We start from the raw sequence: 22,327 nt of genomic DNA on the forward strand, positions 1-22,327 counted from the left end.
AGAGTACTGGTTCTTGTGAGCTGCACTTCTTCTTAATGAGATCTATCATCCTATGAAGTTTCAAGTCCATAGCTTTTATACTTTAGGAGAAATGGCTCGGACAAAAATAAAGTATGAAAATTAACAAAGGGCAATAACTAAAAAAAACAAGAAATGCAGAGTACTGGTTCTTGTGGGGATAACAAGTGGTTTACTTCAGTGGGGATAACAAGTGGTTAACTTCAATGGGGATAACAAGTGGTTAACTTCAATGGGGATAACAAGTGGTTTACTTCAGTGGGGATAACAAGTGGTTAACTTCAATAGGGGATAACAAGTAGTTAAATTCAGTGGGGATAACAAGTAGTTAAATTCAGTGGGGATAAACAAGTAGTTAACTTCAGTGGGGATAACAAGTGGTAAACTTCAGTTGGGATAACAAGTGGTTTACTTCAGTGGGGATAACAAGTGGTAAACTTCAGTGGGGATAACAAGTAGTTAACTTCAGTGGGGATAACAAGTGGTAAACTTCAGTGGGGATAACAAGTGGTAAACTTCAGTTGGGATAACAAGTGGTTTACTTCAGTGGGGATAACAAGTGGTTAACTTCAGTGGGGATAACAAGTGGTTAACTTCAGTGGGGATAACAAGTGGTTTACTTCAGTGGGGATAACAAGTGGTTTACTTCAGTGGGGATAACAAGTGGTTAACTTCAGTGGGGGAATAATAAGTGATTAACTTCAGTGGAGATAACAAATGGTTAACTTCAGTGGGGAATAACAGGTGGTTAACTTCAGTGGGGGATATTAAATGGTTTAACTTCAGTGGCGGATATTAAATGGTTAACTTCAGGAAGGGAACACGACGGTAGCTCCAATCAGCTGCATGCTTTCTTCACAACCAAACTTGTATATTAAATAATAAACTTAAATGAATCAATAACACAATTTTAAAATCTTTATTTCTTATCATAGCAGAATATACATTTATATATATATTTAATGAAACAAGCTTCCAGTAACAATGTCATACAGTAATAAATCTAATACCAGAGTCAGACTATAAGATTTACTCTTTATATATACTGTATATGAATGTACTGATAGCAGAACAAAAGTACCAACCTTACTAAAATAGCTAGGCCATACCTGGGACTAAAGTTGTAACTTTCTGTCCCAGGCCATACCTATTATATAAAGGGGAGATTACTGGCAAAAAACAGAAGCCTAATTATGTAACTTTTGACGAAACAAAGATATAATACCATATTTAGGAAAGTTGCTGGGATAATGTTTTTATTAAATATGATAAGCCATTGTTACCAATATATCTGTGAATAAATCCAACTTACCTAACAAAAATTCAACATGCAAAAAGAGGTGATAAAGAGGTGACAATTATCTACTCCTCAAAGGTTTTAAGGAGGTTAAAAACTTTGTGGGGTAGATTATTATTATCTCAATGTTTCAAGAATACATGTGTAATTTTAAAAAGAGGGGACAGTTGGGGAGAAATGAATATTGTAGTTATACATGCAATTTAATGTATCTATCTTGTAAAAATAGGTTAACTAAAGTTTTCTTGAAAGTAAAAAATATCAAGCCATCTAATGTGTCTTTAATTTTCCAATATATAAGTTTGTATCCTTGTTTTCCAGGGAAAGCCAGAAAAGTTTACATGGCTGGTTTATTACAATGTACTAGCATGTAAGTACCAAAGAAATGTATATTGTTACTTTTGTATACCTTTTTTTATTGATAAATGTTTTATAACTATAATTACCACTGGCAAAAAAAGTCAGACTCTAGTACTAGACTTTCTACTTTTCAACTAGCCTGCAAATTAACAACTTTTTACATTATTCAAAATACACAACAATAACATGGTTAGTAAATGATATAACTGTTGAAACAGCTCAGCTCTAAGAGTCATTACAGATGCCAAATGAAGGATCTTGCTAAGTATTAAAGCTGTCTAAAGGTTATTTATATTCCTACCTGTGAAAAAATCATTGTAGAGGCCTCACAACTGGTGGTTCCTGCCCTAAAACAATATTCAAAATTAGTCAATCAATCCCCAAGATTGGTTAATGTGGCCTAAAAATTGGTTAATGCAACATTATTTTGTTAAACATTTAATTTCAGTTCAAACTTAAAGAAAAATCAACAGTGATAATTATGTTAAACAAAAAAAATGTTGAATAAAAGGTGAGAAAAACCAAACATGTTTTGTTATCTTTTAGAACAAGTACGTGTTTTTTTTCTGTTGACTTCCCAGGTACTGGATATTTGTATGGCTATAGATATGTATCTAATCAATAATTATTCTTTTCTTTTTAAAAAATTATTTACTTTACAAATCATTGTAGTATCTGTCCAGTGCTTTCTTATTGATATAAATGAGTCAATCTGTATCACACTTGTTCTTTATTTTGAGACTAACATTTATCTATTTTTAGCACTGGCAGCCATTTTATTCAGGACTCCGGTACAAATGTCGCAATTGTACCTTACTTTACCCAATGATTGTTTCTATACAGTTTAATCAGAATGTATCGGCTGGTTAAGGATAAAATGTCACATAAACACTTTTTTCTATTTTTAGCTCTGAAGACCCTCTTAGTGTATCACCTTGGGACAAGGTTGTCCTGTTACCCAATCTGTTGCTTCATTGATTGAAGTTTTATCATTTTTATAAAACCAACATTTTTTTTTTAATTACTTCTTCTATTTCATTTTTCTTTATTAAAACTAAGATGAAATACTCACTTCCATAACTATCATAACTGATAGACATGTTAATGATTTAAAAACACCAACAGTATCAGGAGTGTCTGATTTATTAGTTTTCTGTTTAACCTCAGTCAACGACTTTTTAGCACTGGGCTCAGATTCTAGAATATTTCAAATTCCAGGTGAAAAACAACACTAATGACAACAACAACAACAACAACAACAACACAGCAATCATAATAGCCCAACTTTATCAGTTGAAACAGAAGAACTCATGACATGCACAATATGTATATGGTTCTCTATGTTACTTTGTTTAAGTTATCGCAGGATTAAGTTTTTTTTCAGTTTTCAATAGTTATTGTCATTTCCCTAACTAGATAACAAGTTTTATCAACCAAGCTTACTCCCATAATTATCATATCTGAGAATAAAAACACCAACTGTATCAGGAGTGTCGGATTTATTAGTTTTCTGTTTAACCTCACTCAACAATTTTTAAGCACTGGCTAGAGTATTTCAAATTCCAGGTCAAAAATTAAGCATGGCAAGCATTATATGTACAATTATCATTCATGTTTAGTTAGACTGAATTACTTGTCACAGACACTGTAGTAGTCCCATACAGGTATAATGTTTGTCTGAACTACATACTAGTATACATGTTTATGGAAACTAAGTGTAAAGAATTTGTCTGATTTTTTTCTGATCGGCACATAACTGGAAGGAACCATGCCTTTTTAAGAAATGGAAATAATTTTGAAATGAAGGGAACCAACTGTAAAAAATTTTCACATTTCTTTGTTTAATACCGAAATCTTACAATTGCACCATTTCATGATCAGCATGTATTCAGTTTCATGTTGATAACTTTAAAAATGTTTGAATAATGGGCTACATAAAAAGTTTTTGGCGCAACGACAATGATGACAACAACAACAACACATCAATCATAATAGCTTGACTTTATCAGTGGAAACAGACGAGCACAATCTATATATGGTTCTCTATGGTATTTAGTTATCACAATATCTCCAGTTTTTTTCTTTTTAGCTTTCCTTAGTCATTGTCATTTCCCTAACTATAGTGACCACAATAATGGAAAAAAAATGCCATGTGAAATGGTCCTTTATCCAGATAATAAGTATTTATCAACCAAACTTTTGGTACTTTTTGAGTTTCCACTGAATCCACATTTCTTCAGATGAACGAATGACAGATGGACAAATGAAGGGTAAACCTATACCTCTTCCAGTGAAAAACCAGTATTGGGAGTAATAAAGAACATCATGTATTGTTGGCTGCGCAACAATAATCCTTTCACATTTTGGTAGGAGTTATGAAATGAGAAGAAACAATGTAGAAACATACATTTTGTTATCAGTCTTTCATTTTATTCAAAGAAGAGACTAACAGGTGCTTACATTCACAGTATTTTACACCTGTAAGGACTCTTAGAGGTGAAGCAATACAGTATATATACATATATCTTAACTTGATACAGAGAATATTACATATATTTTAGGCCCTAGTATAACATGTGCATGTATAATAAATGAACACTTTTTGAGTATAATATAAGCTAACAATAATTGAAAACTTCATTAAAACACCGCACTGTTGCATCATTTCACCATCCATTCTTTCCTTCTTAGTTATTTTAAATCTTGTGTTCTAAATATTAATTACTTTAAATCTCGATATTTTTTTTGTGGGAGTAATAATTATTAAATATTAATGTTAAATATATTGTAATGGACAGTGTAAGTTAGTTTGCACTTCACAACCAAATCAACATACAAAACATGTACATAACTTCTAAATATCATAACAGAAAAAAGGTACAGCATTAGGCCAAACATAAACTTGAAGTACCATTTAATAATTAATTATCACTTAAGCTTCTTTTTATTTTCCTTAGTTTGGAGAAAAACTAAATTTAAGCACCCTCATCTGAAAAAAACCTTATTAAACAAGAGCTGTCACAGGAGACAGCGAAGCTCGACTAATAAATACTGGATGCAGTAAGGAGGACAAAACTATGAAAGAAAAATCAATTATGTATAATAATGTATTAAGTTATAGTAAAACTAGAAATGTGTCATCATGCCACGGATGCCCCCGCATGCAGCCAAAATTTCAGATGGTGCATTAATTATTTTTTTCATTTTAAGTTCAAAGCCCTTAAAACTTTAAAATGTTAACACAAACCATTTTCATACAATGTTCAAGACACTGAAATTATTCAGTCTTAACCTTTTAAAAATAACATATTTCATATTTGTAGCCAAAATAATGGCTAAAAGTATGAGTGCTGAAACTGAAAGTACAAAATTTTTCCAACATTCAGGAAAGATGAGTTTGTCTAAAATCATTGAACCACAACCAAATTCATACTTAAACTGCTTATTCCTAAGATGTATCTATATTATTTTCAAAGTGAAAGGGACATAACTCTGCATAAAATAATCATCAAACCATGACCAAATTTCAACTTGACCTGCCCATTCCTTTGACATATCCATATGTCAAATTAAAGTTGAATATGTAACACTGTTGGGTAGATAATGAACAGAAACTGTAAATTTCATATTATTTTCAAAGTGAAAGGGGCATAACTCTGCCAAAAATCATTGACCATGACCAAATTCCAACTTGGCCTGGGCATTCCAAAAACATATCCATTTGTCAAATTTGAGTTGAATGTGTTGTACTGTTGGGGAGATAATAAACGGAAACTGAAAATTTCATATTACTTTCAAAGTGAAAGGGGCATAACTCTGCCAAAAATCATTGAACCATGACCAAATTTGAACATGGACCTGCGCATTCTTTTGACGCATCCATATGTCAAGTTTGAGTTGAATGTGTTGTACCGTTGGGGAGATAATGAACGGAAACTGAAAATTTCACATTATTTTCAAAGTAAAAGAGGCATAACTCTGCCAAAAATCATCGAACCATGACCAAATTCGAACTTGGCCTGTATTTTTTAATGACATACCCATATGTCAAGTTTGAGTTGAATGTGTTGTACCGTTGGGGAGATAATGAACGGAAACTGAAAATTTCATATTATTTTCAAAGTAAAAGGGGCATAACTCTGCCAAAAATCATCGAACCATGACCAAATTCGAACTTGACCTGTATTTTGTCACTGCATATCCATATGTCAAGTTTGAGTTGAATGTGTTGTACTGTTGGGTAGATAATGAACGGAAACTGAAAATTTCATATTATTTTCAAAGTAAAAGGGGCATGACTCTGTCAAAAATCATCGAACCATGACCAAATTCGAACTTGACCTGTATTTTGTCATGACATATTCATATGTCAAATTTGAGTTGAATGTGTGCAACCGTTCTTAAGATAATGAACGGAAACTGATGATGACGGAATGACAGAATGACGGAAGGACGGAATGACGGAACAGGGTAACACTATATGCCCCGGCCATTACATGGCTGGGGCATAAAAATAACATTTGTTAACATAAATTCCAAGATCAAGGGGAATAATTCTAGAAATAGTCATGCTAGAGTTATGGACCTTGTCACACAACATTTGTGTAATGATAAGAAATATATGTTTGAAGTTTGAAGTAGATACCTTAAAAAGTAAAGAAGTTATTATATTTCTTAAAGAAAATCCTAAGTTCAAAGAGAGATAAATCTGTAAATATTGCTTCAAGAGTTATGAACATTGTCACATAAAATGTAATTGATGATAAGGAATAAGTATTTGAAGTTTGAGGTAGATACCTTTAAAAATAAAAAAGTTATAATAAAAAATAACATTTTTCTAGTAAAAAAATATAAGTTTATGGGGAGATAATTCTTGCAATATTGGTGCTAGAGTTATGACCCTTGTCACATAAGATGTGGATGATGATAACGTAAATATATTTGAAGTATGAAGTTGATCCCTTTAGAAATAAATAAGTAACAGTAAAAAATAATATTTTTTTATGGAAAATTCTAAGTTCAAAGGGAGATAAATCTGAAAATATTGGTGCTAGAGTTATGAACCTTGTCACATAAGATGGGGATGATGATAACGTAAATATATTTGAAGTATGAGGTTAATCCCTTAAGAAATAAAGAAGTTAAACACTGTAAGAAATAGCATTTTTTGAGGAAAATTCTAAGTTCAAGGGGAGATAAATCTGAAAATATTGGTGCTAGAGTTATGAACCTTGTCCCATAAGATGAGAATGTTGATAAGGTACATATATTTGAAGTATGAGGTTGATCCCTTAAGAAATAAAGAAGTAACAGTAAAAAATAGTATTTTTTAAGGAAAATTCTAAGTTCAAGGGGAGATAAATCTGAAAATATTGGTGCTAGAGTTATGAACCTTGTCACGTAAGCTGTGGTTGATGATAAGGAAGATATATTTGAAGTTTGAAGTTGATACCTTAAGAAATGACAAAGTTATAGTTAAAAATATTTTACTGCACCAAAACTTTAATCTAAAATCTGGACGCGGACGCCGACGCCGGGGCGAGTAGGACAGCTCTCCATATACTTCGTATAGTCGAGCTAAAAAACACACACACAAATTTTATACAAAAATTTAATTAAAATTTAACACTTTTAAAGCTAGTTATGATACTGCCAGCCCGGCCATCTAGACAATTAGACCAGATTGTATACTGACAGTTAAGTTTTAGTAAAAATATCTTAAGTCACAATTTCATGTAAAGTATACATAGATTATAATTATATATGTTGAAGGATGGAAATACATATAGTCTCAAACCTTGACTTTAGTAAGCTCCCTATTAACACTTAACTTGCTGAATATCTTTAAATTGACTTGTCCAGCTTATATTTTTTTGAAACTGTCAAATATCAATATTAGGGATATATCAAGATGATAATTTGAACTGGTCAACCAACAGTATAGTTCCTGGTCAACTGCCCTTGTTTTATACAGGTACTGATAGCAAAATCTTATAATGATTGATTCTAGCAGGGTACTGACTGAATACTGTGAACTATTGTGAACAAAATAAGGTCAAAATTACATGCATAAAATCAAAAGTCAGGATGTGATATATTTAAATACAAAAGATGTAGCAAAAGAAGCAAAATTTATTGTCTATGTTACAGTGCAGTTGGGAAAAACTGGTATCAATTAAAGGGACTTCACTGAGATTTTTCTGATGTGATAGGACTGGACATTCTTCACCATTTGATGAAGTTTTATACCAGTAACATGTGTGCAAAATTTCACTTCATTTGCTCAATCTATTTTCCATTTATCTTTTATAATTGTGAAAATTAATCTAAAAATGAGAAGTCTTTAAATACTTTTAACTCTTAATTGAGCTAAGAAGTGCACTGAAAATCAATTTCTAATTATTATTTTTCATTTACAAGTGCCTAACCTGATCTCTGTAATATTTTCAAATTTATGTGTTTTAGGCTAGTTGACATCAGAGGAGCTCCTTTAATATAATACAAATTTCTGATGCCTCCCTGCCAGCTGATAAAGCTGTACCGGTAAACATTAAAACATATGTTACTGGTTTTATTGTTTATGGAATGTTATTAATTCATTAGCAAAACCTTAAAGATAATATATTTGTACAAACATACTGTTATTACACATTGATAGCAATATTAAACAAAAACAAAAATAAAACCAAACAAACGTAAACAAAAATCAGCCCAACTAGACTTTATTTACATTTGATATTCTCACTGTTCAAAGCAACTGACTATTCCTAGGTTTTAAATTCAAGGAGTGAAACAAAAAGCCCCAAGAACCATTGCTACATAAAATTAAATTGAAATCAACAATTATATCTCTACATTCAACATTGACAGTTATTTCAACATTCTATATAACTTAAATTTTGCATCTGATATCAGGTGTATGGAACTACCAAAAGATACAGAAATACTGACCTGACAGATACCAAAAGATGACTTGATACTCTGGGGGGGGAGGGGGACAACAACAAAAATACAATCCCTAAGCTCTACCGAGATATACCAAAATAAACATTTTCTTTTAAATAAACTGTCATTTAAGGAAAGAATTACACATCAGTGGTTAAATTATTATATAGAATATGTGTAAAACCTTAATTTAACTGTTTTGAAAATAAATCATATTTCAATATCTATAATGTGTATATATAATTATACATTTTATTAGGAATTGAAGGCATTTGGAACTCCACAACCAAAGTGACTGTCTTTTGGTAGAGCGGTGAATTTTCATAGTTGAAATTTATGTGACAAAATGCATTTTATATGTAAAAAATTTGCTATTAATATATTAACATTAAATGCCAAACATCTTCCTTTCTATGTTTATCATGAAGAGTTTAACTTGATTTTGGACTTTTTTTTGTATCTTTGGTAATTCCATACATTGCCTAAAATCTACTTTACATGCGGTTGTACCCAACATTAATAGTGAAATCTTAACACATGAGAAAGATATTAAATGTTGATATTAATCATTATCTGTGCACATGTAAGAGGTTTTTACAATTAAATTCAATTAATTCTGTCTAAATGTGTTAGCGATTTTAATAAATATTTCTATGTAGTCATGCATCAGTGACTTTAACAATTAAATATCTCCACCTGTACGCAAGAACAAGCTGTAGTAACTTTAATGTAGTTATATTGCACTTAAATATTCTATTAACACAACTTAATGTTAACTTTATATAACCAGCAGGTTACACACAATATATACATGTATATTTACACAAAACAAAAACACACAAAAATAAGTACATAGAGTATCAATGCAAATGTATTCACATAAAACATTTCAAATGACATCACGTTAATCATCAACACAACAAATAAAACAGTCACAGAATCAACTATATGTGGAGGTGTTGGTAGTTTACCCTCCGTATCTCGGAGCATGGCAGTAAGCCACATTGAACTCACCAGAGCTAAGTTCAGACACGGCATCGTTCCTGGGCAGGCTGCCAAGCAGTCTAGAGTACCAGTTCTAGTTGTCTTCACTTTCGCAAGGAACTGATAACTTCTTTAAATGCCAGAGCAGATGTACAGTGTGAATGACCGTAGTAAGGACTTCATTATCAATCACAATGAAATTGTCCTGCACCATCTGGGAATTGAACCAGAGTTGCCCGATTCACAGTCAAACGCTCTACCTATTGAGCTAACCGCACATTTTATGAACCAACTATTCTGTGTCATGTTCTTATCATATACCAAGCTGAACGATTTATAATACAAGTTTAAACAGAATTCCAATTTGTTCATGTTCCACAAATATTTACACAATTTATGAAAATAACAATACAATGCTTCTTGCTTGAAACATTTTATTACTTCAATAAATATCTTGTTACTAAATATGAAGTTAATTTCACAAAACCTGAACAAAAATAGAAAACAGAAAAAACCCACACTGTAAAACAATGACAAATATAACAATTTAAACCAAGTCTAGTCTATCAATTTATAACATCATCAGTCAATAATTTCCTTAAAGTGAGATCATTAAAATAGTGGATTTGCACCAATATATTAATGTTTCATGCACTTTATCGTTAACAATACCATTTTATCCTATCTAAAACCGTTTCTTAACATTTAAAGCAAAGCAATATGTGTACATTGTATATATAAATTAACTAACATATCTTTATGAACAATTATACGAGATATGACATGGACTTTATAGGTAATGTATCAGCAAACAGCAAGGAAATAAATAAACCAATCTATTGTTCTGTATTAACTATACAAGTTAATTTATCTTGTACCCAGATACACATAACAAATTAGATCCATTACATAAACACAAAACATATATACCCTTAACAGCAAACATTAAACAATTCCTGTTGGAACAAAAAAATCCTCAAAGTCAAATAATTCTTCACATAATATCTTTACTCCTGAGTAATTTTTCCTCTTTCTCAGTTAAATAAATCTTTCTCTGCCATGATCAAAATGTCTTAATATATTCAATCATGTTTGTGTAGTAAAAACTATACAACATACTGTAAGCTGTCATACACGTGTAGTATATCTTCACATCATTTATGTCATATCTACACATATTAATATGTATTCATGCTTGTGTATCATAACTACACAGCATATATTTGTGTAACATAACTACACAGCATATATTTGTGTAACATAACTACACAGCATATATTTTTGTAACATATACATGGTTGATACTTTAGGATTTCAACTCTGCTTATCTTAACCTGGTTATTATCAAGTCAATATTGCCAGTTTGATTGATTTTGGTAATTTCATAACAAGAGCTCTAGGAAAACTCTTCTACAACACTGGACTGAAGCAGTCCTTGGTTTATCATCCCGTTGCAATCTTTTCATTTCTCCCGGTGATAAACGTGAAAATGCCATCTTATATTCTCTATCAAAGGCATCTGAAAATAGACATAATTCAATGTGACAATTATCAAACAGTTGTAATTCTGTTTACAATAAATCTAGAAACGATTTTGAAGGGACTTTGGGAAAGTTTAGTGATATCAACACTGCCATGTTAGGTAAGATTTGATACCTTTTTAGAACTATCAACCTTTTGCTAACAATATCATGGAAACTGAACTTGAACCACTAATGATATGTAATTACTAGTAAATTCAAAACATTTACTACCTGGTACTAATATTTTTCTGAAGAAAATATTGTCTAGAAAGCTTTTTATAATTTGAAGTATTACTTTTATAATTTTAAGTATTACTTTTATAATTTTAAGTATTACTTCACAAAATACTACCATTGTCTATGTTTTCCCTTCCACAGGCTATGAATGCAAGAAACAGTATTTCCCTGTATAGACTGCGGAATCGTTTTCGTCTTGGTCGTAATCTTCGTCTACCATTCATCACCATTTTTATAGGACTTAGAACATCATTACACTGTATGTTTGTTATGATCTGATGCAAAACCCTGTGAGAGAAAATATTGTAAACATATCTTATGCTGGGGAGAGAAAATATATTTATATTTAATGACAAGGTACAGGAAAAAATCTCAATGTCAAAATTTAATGTCCAAGTAGAGAAAATATTGAATACATATCTTAAGCCTGGTAGAGATAGTTAGTAGTATCATCAAAATAAGACTTAACAAATGTGTTTTCGTATTAACTACCAGTGTGACCTTGACCTGAGAAAGGTCAAATCTGCCCTCTGCACATTGTCTCATTATGGTCAATATTTCTGCCAAGTAGTTTCAATCTCCTTCCACTGGTTCAAAGATACGGATCGAACACGAAACTGCTAAAAGACAGACAGACAACCAGGCGCATAACATAATACAATGAAACATTTTCCGGCATATAAAAAGACATGGAATTAAAATTCCTCATATGTAGCTGTACAACTATATGTAACTTTATTTCCTAACAATACCTCTAACATACAAGATTGTAGATCCACTTTACAAATGAGACTTACAGCACAACTATATCAATTACAACTTGCTAAAATAAAAAGACACATACGCTCTGTTGAATGGTTGAGCTTCTGTCAGCAAAGCATCCACTGTTGTTGAACTTCGACATTTATTCCATGCCATATGCATGGGAAGTCCGACCTCCTGGTGTATACGTGGGTTGTCCCACATTGGTCGTATCACCACGTTATCACTACCGTGGTCACCATTGTCCTGCACCTGCAAGTCAGACATTGCAATTTTCACCAATTAAGCCGCGTCAATACAAAACCAACATAGTGCGTTTGCGACCAGCATGGATCCAGGATCCATGCTGTTGGCTTACAAACCCAATTACAAGTAGAGAAACGGATAGCGAACAGCATGGATCCTAATCAGACTGCGCGGATGCGCAGGCTGGTCTGGATCCATGCTGGTCGCAAACCCATTATGTTGGTTTTGTCGTGACGCGGCTCAATTATATTTTAATCAAACAAAAACTATACAATTTTACCCAAATAGCTTTAACAATTATATTTTAATCTAACAAAGTTATACAATTTTGTTCGTGATTTCTCGTTGTAGTACCTTAATATTAATATCCTATTACTGACAACATTTTAATGTGACTTTTACAACATTATTTCAATACTTTACTGCTACTTATTTGACAACTCAACCAACTGCAATCTAAACAGTATCTTCACCATTTGGGGATACCTCTTTCAAGTCAATTGAATTGAAGCATTCATCTATTAAAGGGGCACAACTCTCTAGAACAGATGCAGATAGATTATCAAGTGCACTTTTAGCCAGGTGTTTATTCATAGCTGAGCCTGTTACCCATATAGACTACTTCCAGAAAATAACAAGAATTTGTAAGAGTTACCCATTTCCACCACCTAAAGGAAATTTTACATGAAGAACAAAATTGAGCTTTTTCAAAAGATTGAGGTATGGATCTGGACTTTCAGAACAAAATCTTTATCATTGCTAGGACTACACATGCAACAATAAATTCATAAAAGAAACAAAATGAAATAACTCCTTTGTATGTGTCAACTGAAATATAGGTATGGATGTTGCTCATAACACATCGTCTTATTATTGTGCCAAGTATTTTCAAAATCCCTTGATGGCAGACTAGACACAAAATAACAGACCATGTTAAGCTTTGACCTCCAAGTGTGACCTTGACCTTGGAGGTAGGGATCCGGGTATTACACATGACACATCATCGTATCATTGTGAACATTTGTGCCAAGTAATTTCAAAATCCCATGATCTATAAAAAAGTTATGGACTGGACACAACATGTACCCTAAAACAGACAATGTTGACCTTTAATCACCAAGTGACACCTTGGAGGTAGGGGTCCAACACACTTTCTTGTTAAATACACCATTTCAAAGAAAATTTAATTTATAAAATAAATTATATTTGTAAACTCTACTGATTTTTTTTTGACATGCACAGACTTGAAATAATATATCTTGAGGGCCAACTTTAAGATCATTCCCTTGTTTTAATTTTTTTTTAAAGAATAATCTCTTTTATCTTTCAATTTTAACTCAAATAAGGACATGAAATATAGACTTTCAGTTTGATCCGGAGTATATTTCTTAATTATCTCCAAAGTTTTTCATCTATATGTTTGTACCAAGACGATATTCCGTTGAGACAATCTTTAAATACTGTATTGTTTCCATTTAACATCCCGGGGGCTTGCATATTTTATGCCTCTCTAATTAGAACTATAAAAATGTGCTTTAAAATATGTTTATTTAAAGGTACAATTCAATTATAAAAATCATTATTTATCATTATGATCTAATATATATCATTACTTTTTAATGATTTTACATTACTGGGGTGCATGTCACTAACGTACTTATGATATCGTTACCCGAGTTTGAACGTAACTATTTGCGTAAGCAGAACTGAAGTATTTATTTGCGTTTCACTAACCTTTCTTAGCTACGCAATTGTTTAAACGTAAAGTTACGCTCACTTATTGCTGGCATAAATTGCATGTTCTGTTTAGTGAAACACAACTAGAGTAAATTTATGTTTTGTGTAAGTCCAAATTTACGTAAAAAGATAGTATTACGCTAAACTTACAGAATATTAGTGAAATGCTCGCCTGGAGTGTCATTAATTGTTTTTTTTTTTAATAAAAATATTTCAATTCTTTGGATTGCTCTTTTATTATAGCTTATAAATCAATAGCGTACAAGATGTGTGTTAAGAGAGTGGTAAGTGATATTTGCAAGTAGTAAAATGCTAACCATCTCCTACTGTCTTGTTGTTTTGTAACTTTAGTTATAAAATATTTATAACACCCACAGATATTAAATCAAAAACACTCAGATGCAATGTATAGTTCAAAAATCAATATGAATAACAAAACAAGTAAAAAGGTCAAACAAAATACTTACTCCAGATGAGTTGAACGATTTTGCTGTCAACAAGAGGCCCGGTAAATGACTTGTTGCTGATATTCTTTTGAAGTACCATACCTAAAAAACAATCAAATCAGTTAAAACTTTCATATAAGTCATACACTGATTCCCCATTATATAACACCCTGTTATAACACTATAACCTCACTATAATGCTCATCATACATGGGTCATGGCCAGGGTTACATGTAGACACATAGCATATTGAAAACTACATAAGAGAATTGATATAAACTTTGCATGATCTTATAGATTGATAACAGAAACTAGAAATGTTGGAATGTGTCTAAAAGACACGGATGTCCCAGCTAGATATGTAAGGACACAGATATACTGACTTCAAAATCCCTTAAATCAATTTAAGTTGGAATTTTAGGTCAAAAACAATTCCATTACATAATAAAATAGCAGTTTAAAGGTAACCCTAAAAGAAAATTAATAATTTTTCTGGTCATGAATTTTTTTTACAAAGATGGGAAAGTGACCTTAAAGAGATAAAAACTAACTTTAATGGGCAGATTACTCAATAAGGATGGTGACATTGTTTTAATCATGACTTCCCTTAATAATGCAATGTTTAAGTAAATTTTCTGAACATGTTTAAAATATCTTTTGTTGCCTTTGCAAAAATTTGTACTACTCCTGGAAACTTCTTTAAATAATATTGAGTGGCATATAGCAGTATATTGTACCAGATTCCAAAAGATGATAGGGTGTTCATCAACAAAGGTGTCCAAGGTGAGGGCAGTATTTCCCTCGCTCTCCATGATACTTTCCAGATTCTTCCTCAACACGAGGGGACTCAAATATGGTACAGAAACAGGCTCCATTGAAGATATCACACTGAAGGAAACAAATACATGGATAAATGATGTTATTATTACTGAAATATACACCATATAAACAGCTTTTAATAAAAAAGAATTGTAATCAATTGCTAAATCAATTAACTTAAATTCTATATAAAATGGTTGCTTTTTTAATATTTTATTTTTGTACTGATTTGGTCAAGTTTTCAGTCACAAAGACTTGTAAAAACAGTTATCTTCTTAAGATAACTCCAGATTCAATGATCCAATAAAAATAAGACATATTGTTAAAGGCAACTGATGCTCCCTGAAATTGCTTTTTTATCCATACCCTAAAAATCTGCCTCCGCTCAGTCTGATCAGGATCCATGCTGTTCGCTATCAGTTTCTCTACTTGTAATAGGGTTTGTAAGCCAACAGCATGGGTCCTGATCAGACTGCGCGGAGGCGCAAGCTGGTCTGGATCCATGCTGGTCGCAAACGCATTACGTTAATGATGTTGATATGGGAAACAGTTATAAAAACCTAACAGAACAGCAGAATTACTGAAGGACGAAGCAACTATATCCACCTCAAATGTTTTTAGGAGCATAAATATCTTAGACGCTTTTCTGATTGTTGTCTCAGGCAAAAGTAGGCACCTGTAGAACTATGGATCTTCTATAACCTAACACAATAGCTTCCTCATAAAAAACTTACCAAAAAGGGTTCAACCAACCAAATATGGACAATTACAGACTACTCCATTTGGCCATTAGGGCCTCAATTTGGCTTAATATAGAACTTTCTTGATTCAATTGATTTAAAAAGCTTCCAGGTAGGTATAACTAAAAGAGCTAAAATCAATGAAAATATCACAAGTTTTAAATGTCATAATCATCACCTACCCATTCTTAGCAGCTCTTCTGGCCTCTGGTGAAAGTGAAGGATGCCCCGACAGTGACTCAGAATCTATAGAAATACTGAGCGGAGATCTGAAGTTACGGAATGTTAAACTCTCCACAGAGTCTATTGAGGAACTAAACATGAACTCTGTTGCGCTTGTGAGACACTCACTTCCTGTACGTCTATGACCTAACCGTGCCATATCTGACAGATTTGGTGAATCATGTGACACTGATTTAGATGGAATATCAGTTGGTTCTGATGGAATGTGTGTGGACTGGCGCATCCAAGGGTCATGAAGTGATGCAGGACTCTTCACTGGACTGTCATCATCTATATCATCATTAAACATTAACTGTGGCTCGGTGGATGGACAAATATTACTGTCTTTTCCGTACGAGCACTCCATTTGTGAATGAGAGATGGCAGGATTGTCATCAAACTGTATAAGACCATCCTCTGTATCATTATCTGACACTTTTGTTCTTGTCTTTCCGCGATGGTCCTGAAGGGGATTAAAATGAAAATACTTAAAATTGACAAATCTGTATGAAAAAACATTTTATATAGAATATTCAATGAAATAATACTAAAAAAATTTTTTGAGTAAATAAATATACAAATCCAGAGTAATCAAATGATATGGGATAGCATAACAAAAATTATAAACTATTTTCAAATATCACAACTATTGACTCCTCTTACTATATAAATATATATATAACTTTTTGGGGATTTGTTCAAAATGTTGAACTTGACCTGTTTTGCATTTATAGTAGTCTGTAATTTACATTCTGAAAAACAAAACCCTAACAAATGGCACCTATTACCTACAACTTCAGGGAAATGCTGAGATTTTAACAATACATCAAGATAACATCCAGATTTACCCTCTAATTAATCAAAACATTTATGCAAATGATTACCTTAATATAAATGAGTAAATGGGGAACCATCTTTGCATTACAGAACTGGCAACTGAAAGGTAAAAGTGAAGATTTTTACAATAAATTATTATACATCATAAGTAGATACTGTATCAACATATTTTCATGGGAACCTGCTGCTTCAATGTATTGAATGATGATAAAATAGTTGTGAATATTTTATGTTTCTGGCTGGTGAATAATTTACACAAACCCTATAATTTAAAGCTTACAATGTAAATTTCTAGCTTATTTGCAGAGGAATACCTCAGGTGACTCATTATTTTAAGCACAGAAAGCCATCATAGCTGTTTGTTTGTTTGTTTAGTTTTACATCAATTTTAACACAAATTTTGGTCATATATCAGTTGTTGGTACACCTAACAGGCTTTCGTGTATAACCAACCAGTTACTTATTTCTCTGCAAGTGACAACTTCAATAGATTTCTACTGCAACATATAAATAGCAGATGAGGGGAGGCCACTGTGCAACTTCCAGTAAATTGATTTATTTACTGTTAGTGTGAATGTCTCTAAATGAATATATTTGGTATAACACATAAAATTATAATTGATGACTGTCCTGTAGGAAGAATGTGTAGCATCTTAAAGTAACACAGAATTTCTGTACCTTGTATTTAAATTAGAATCATCAGCACTCCAACCTGCCATGATCTCTTCATCATACAACAGGCACCTACAACGTACACATCGGGAACAACTGCTTATCTCCGCTTCTATAGCAATTTCCTTTGTCTCCGGTTCACAGAATTGCACGTGCACACTGTGGCGCTCGGCCTCACAAAGACGGTCTATCTGAGACATAAACGACGGATGACTTGGAGGAGCGCTCTCTGTTCATGTAAAAAAACAAACATTCAAACACTCAAAAACAGGACTATATATTAGCACATTTTTTAAATTGTTTACCCGTACAAACTTTAGTGAATCTCAGAACAAAAAAGATCATAAATTCATCAATTATAAAACAGTTTATCATTAAACCCTACAACTATAATTATTTTTTCTTCCTTTATCTTAAATTCGTCGTACCCTAAAAAAAATTAAATTCACCTTTGAAGAAAATACATTCATTTTTATCTAAGATAAACATACTGTATTACAAACATAAATAGTTTAAAGCGAGATATTGTCACTTAATAAAAAGAAATTGAATTAAGATCTTAGAAATCTTAGTAGATATGTACTTTAGACTAAAAGTTCTAGTAAATTTGTGTATTTATACAGATCATAATAACTAAAGCTGTTAACTGTCAGACAAGAAATCTCATGTTAAAGACTACAAATGGAGTGTGTTAAATCTGAAGAAAAAAAAACTAGATAAACTCGATAACTCGCTCTTCACTATAACGCTAATCTCAGTAGAGCGCTCATAGACCTTGGCTCCCCAAAAAAAAAACAAAAAAAAAACTCCCCCCCCCAAAAAAAAAAAAAATTTTTTTTTAAGTAGACTTAGATTTATAGCGCGCTATAACGCTTGCTCAATTTGATAGCCAAGTACAATAAACCATTGTTATTAGGACATTTATGATCGCCAAAGGTGTGAAAAACATGCCCAGGTAAGCGTTTATTTGCTCTTTTGTTGTTTTACCTGTCCATCAGTCATGCATCAAATTGTTTCCAAAATCTCAAATTCATATCATAACTGTTACATTGGCATTCGGTGGTGAGTATAAATAAACTAAAATTCACACACATATATTTGACATGTAAACCTCGCTGAATTAAATAACCCACAAGCCCAAAATCAATTTATAATCCTGCACTGTAAATAGAGCGGCCATGACAGGTGGTAATTGGCGTTTGATTTACTAGGGGACACAACTAAAGCTGGACTGTAAATTACAGTGTCATTTACAGTCCAGCTTTAGTTGTGTCCCCTAGTTAATAAAACGTCATTACAGTACTGGCATGCGAGCAGTTCCCGTACAAAAATCGTAGTTACTTAAACATTATTTTTTATTACGCTCACTCACCAAAATTTGAACATTACACATCAATATTCGGCTCGTCACACAAATCATGGAAATTCCATCATGTTCTAAACATAGAATAACCCTTAGTTATGAGGCCTCATATGGGGTACCTGAATTATCCATTATTTTGTATGAAGAGAAGTAGTTCCCGTACATAAAATTTAACCCATTATAATTATACAATTTTGTTATATCGGACCTATTTTTCAATTATAATTGTTGAACAGACCATTTTCTAAAAGATAAATAGATGTAATTCAGGAAAAAGAGCGTAGACTTAACGCGGGTATCTATTACCCGGTACCGTTACCCCAACGCATTCTCATACAATGGCATGCTTGAATGCATGATATTTTACGCATCAAAGCCATAAAATTATTTAATATAGTAATATTGATCAAAATTCTGATAATTAAACAAGTTTTCATAACATTGCCTACTTTTCTGTAAACAGGTGGTATTAGTGGAAAACCCTTTAACATGCCTCACGTGTAAATATTTTAGCGCATGCGCACAAGGACGGAATCCCCCAGAGAAAACAAGGTCACGTTTTGACAACGCACAGGTGAAAGTGATTTAAAATGAGGCTTTTATACGTACTGCCGAACTGACACTTAGATTTTGTCTCTTTTATGCATCTGCTTGATTTGAAATGAATTTTTGAAGATTGCAAGTAAAAATCAAGCGTTTAAATGAAAAATACGGGTACTGCTTCTGTACGGGAACTGCTCGCATGCCAGTAATGGCTACCTGTTTTACACTACATTCATGATTTATAATTTTCTTTCGAAAGTTTTTCCTTTCTTTTAAATATAATTAGTATTATTTGTGAATATAATATATGTTTACATCATTGAATGGTTTTAGAAAAAGATAATGTCGATATTCATTGAACAGTAAGTAAAAAAATCAGCGTTAAATATATATGCAGTGGGTGGGGTAATGCAGTAATTTCGCAATGAGCGTTCTAATGAGAGCCTCGTTAGAACGCGGTGTTGAGACATTGGACCCCAACATGAGCGTTTTAATGAGGCTGAAGTGTATTTCTTAAATTGAACTAGAACTGCCACTATCATGGCGTGAATACCCCCGCATACCACTTTGTCAGAATCAACGGTGGCCATTTAGAGCTCAAGGACAACCTCCCTGCCAAATCTGAGGTTACTAAGCCAGTGCATTGCTAAGTTATGTATTCTACATGCTTCAAATGTGAAAATGTCAAAATCAATACATTGCGGACAGGACATTCTTTAACAGTTGAGAAGAAAAGCTTTTTTTTGTCAAGGTCCCTGTGACCTTGACCTTTGACCCAGTGACCTCAAAATCAATATGGGTCACCTTATAGTCATGATCAACATCCATGCCAAATATGAAGACTGTGGGTCAAAGGAATCTTAAGTTAATGGGTGGACAAACTTTTTGAAGTCAAAGTCCCTATGACCTTGACCTTTGACCCAGTGACCTCAAAATCAAAAGGGGTCATCTACTAATCATGATCAACATCAATGCCAAATATGAAGACTGTGGGTCAAAGGAATCTAAAGTTATTGGGCAGACAAACTTTTTGAAGTCAAAGTCCCTGTGACTTTGACCTTTGACCTCAAAATCAATAGGGGTCATCTACTAATCATGACTAACCTCCATTCCAAATATGAAGACTGTGGGTCAAAGGAATCTTAAGTTATTGGGCGGACAAGCTTTTTGGAGTCAAGGCCCCTGTGACCTTGACCTTTGACCTGGTGACCTCAAAATCAATAGGGGTCATCTACTAATCATGACAAACCTCCATGCCAAATATCAAGACTATGGGTCAAAGGAATCTTAAGGTATAGGGCGGACAAGCTTTTTGAAGTCAAGGCCCCTGTGACCTTGACCTTTGACCTGGTGACCTCAAAATCAATAGGGGTCATCTACTGATCATGACTAACCTCCATGCCAAATATGAAGACTGTGGGTCAAAGGAATCTTAAGTTATTGGGCGGACAAGCGTTTTTGAAGTCAAGGCCCCTTTGACCTTGACCTTTGACCTGGTGACCTCAAAATCAATAGGGGTCATCTACTAATCATGACTAACCTCCATTCCAAATATGACGACTGTAGGTCAAAGGAATCTTAAGTTATAGGGCGGACAAGCTTTTTGAAGTCAAGGCCCCTGTGACCTTGACCTTTGACCTAGTGACCTCAAAATCAATAGGGGTCATCTACTAATCATGACTAACCTCCATGCCAAATATGACGAATGTAGGTCAAAGGAATCTTAAGTTATTGGGCGGACAAGCTTTTTGAAGTCAAGGCCCCTGTGACCTTGACCTTTGACCTAGTGACCTCAAAATCAATAGGGGTCATCTACTAATCATGACTAACCTCCATGCCAAATATGAAGACTAAGGGTCAAAGGAATCTTAAGTTATTGGGCGGACAAGAAAAAACCGACGGACAGCCGGACGGACGGCCGGACGGACGGCCGGACGGACGGACGGACAAGCTGATTCCAGTATACCCCCCTTACAACTTTGTTGTGCGGGGGTATAATTATGGAGGGCTCGTTCATTCTTTAAGTTCAGAGACTTACAGTGTAATCTTATATATATCAAATATTCCTACTTTTACTTAAAACATTTCCATTTTATTTTATTTATATTAAGCTTAAATAACTTTGGATTTTGGAAAAGTCCATTGTTTAGCTTCAGGAATTTTCATACAACCAAATGCTAAATCTAAGCAGCCAAAACATTTTAGACTATTCAGAACTGCATTAATAAGCAGAAATGTCCTGGTTATATATGGTAATAACAGTAAGTCATTTCTTTAATTCAATAGGTTAATACTTCATTTCAAGAAAAAAATAGCACTTAAATAAAATATTAACAAGAAAAACCTGATATTTTTTCCTTTCCTCAATTTATTTTTAAAAGACTTGATAACTGAAAAAAATGTGTAGAAAAGAAGTGTGCATGTGCTAGCCAGGAATGATTTGTTTGTGTTCTAAGTCTTGGGCAAAGTGTAAGTATTACATCATATTGGCAATAAATTAATATTGGCATTGTGTAAGTATTACTTCATACTGGCAATAAATTAAGATCAAAACATCTTACATTGTACATTTGCAT

At 32.9% G+C, this 22,327-nt stretch overlaps 1 protein-coding gene across 3 annotated transcripts in view; it reads right to left on the bottom strand.

Moving 5' to 3' along the window:
- Nucleotides 1-923: 923 nt before the first annotated feature.
- The window catches only part of LOC132736517 (C-myc promoter-binding protein-like), a 65,812-nt gene continuing 44,408 nt past the window's right edge, over nucleotides 924-22,327 (bottom strand). For 2 of the 3 annotated variants that reach the window (XM_060723654.1, XM_060723656.1), the window contains exons 23-31: nucleotides 17,852-18,074; nucleotides 17,221-17,272; nucleotides 16,297-16,799; nucleotides 15,293-15,443; nucleotides 14,577-14,657; nucleotides 12,209-12,378; nucleotides 11,480-11,652; nucleotides 7,262-11,123; nucleotides 924-4,690 (exon numbers count right to left, since the gene is read on the bottom strand). In XM_060723654.1, the coding sequence (XP_060579637.1) occupies nucleotides 10,987-11,123; nucleotides 11,480-11,652; nucleotides 12,209-12,378; nucleotides 14,577-14,657; nucleotides 15,293-15,443; nucleotides 16,297-16,799; nucleotides 17,221-17,272; nucleotides 17,852-18,074 (1,490 nt within the window). In that variant the 3' untranslated portion in view covers nucleotides 924-4,690; nucleotides 7,262-10,986. The remainder of the gene's footprint in view (nucleotides 4,691-7,261; nucleotides 11,124-11,479; nucleotides 11,653-12,208; nucleotides 12,379-14,576; nucleotides 14,658-15,292; nucleotides 15,444-16,296; nucleotides 16,800-17,220; nucleotides 17,273-17,851; nucleotides 18,075-22,327) is intronic. The other variant, XM_060723655.1, reaches the window with a different exon arrangement.

Source organism: Ruditapes philippinarum, unplaced genomic scaffold (genome assembly GCF_026571515.1).
Source record: "Ruditapes philippinarum isolate M1 unplaced genomic scaffold, ASM2657151v2 ctg625_1_1_1_1, whole genome shotgun sequence".
Taxonomy (NCBI): Eukaryota; Metazoa; Mollusca; class Bivalvia; order Venerida; family Veneridae; genus Ruditapes; species Ruditapes philippinarum.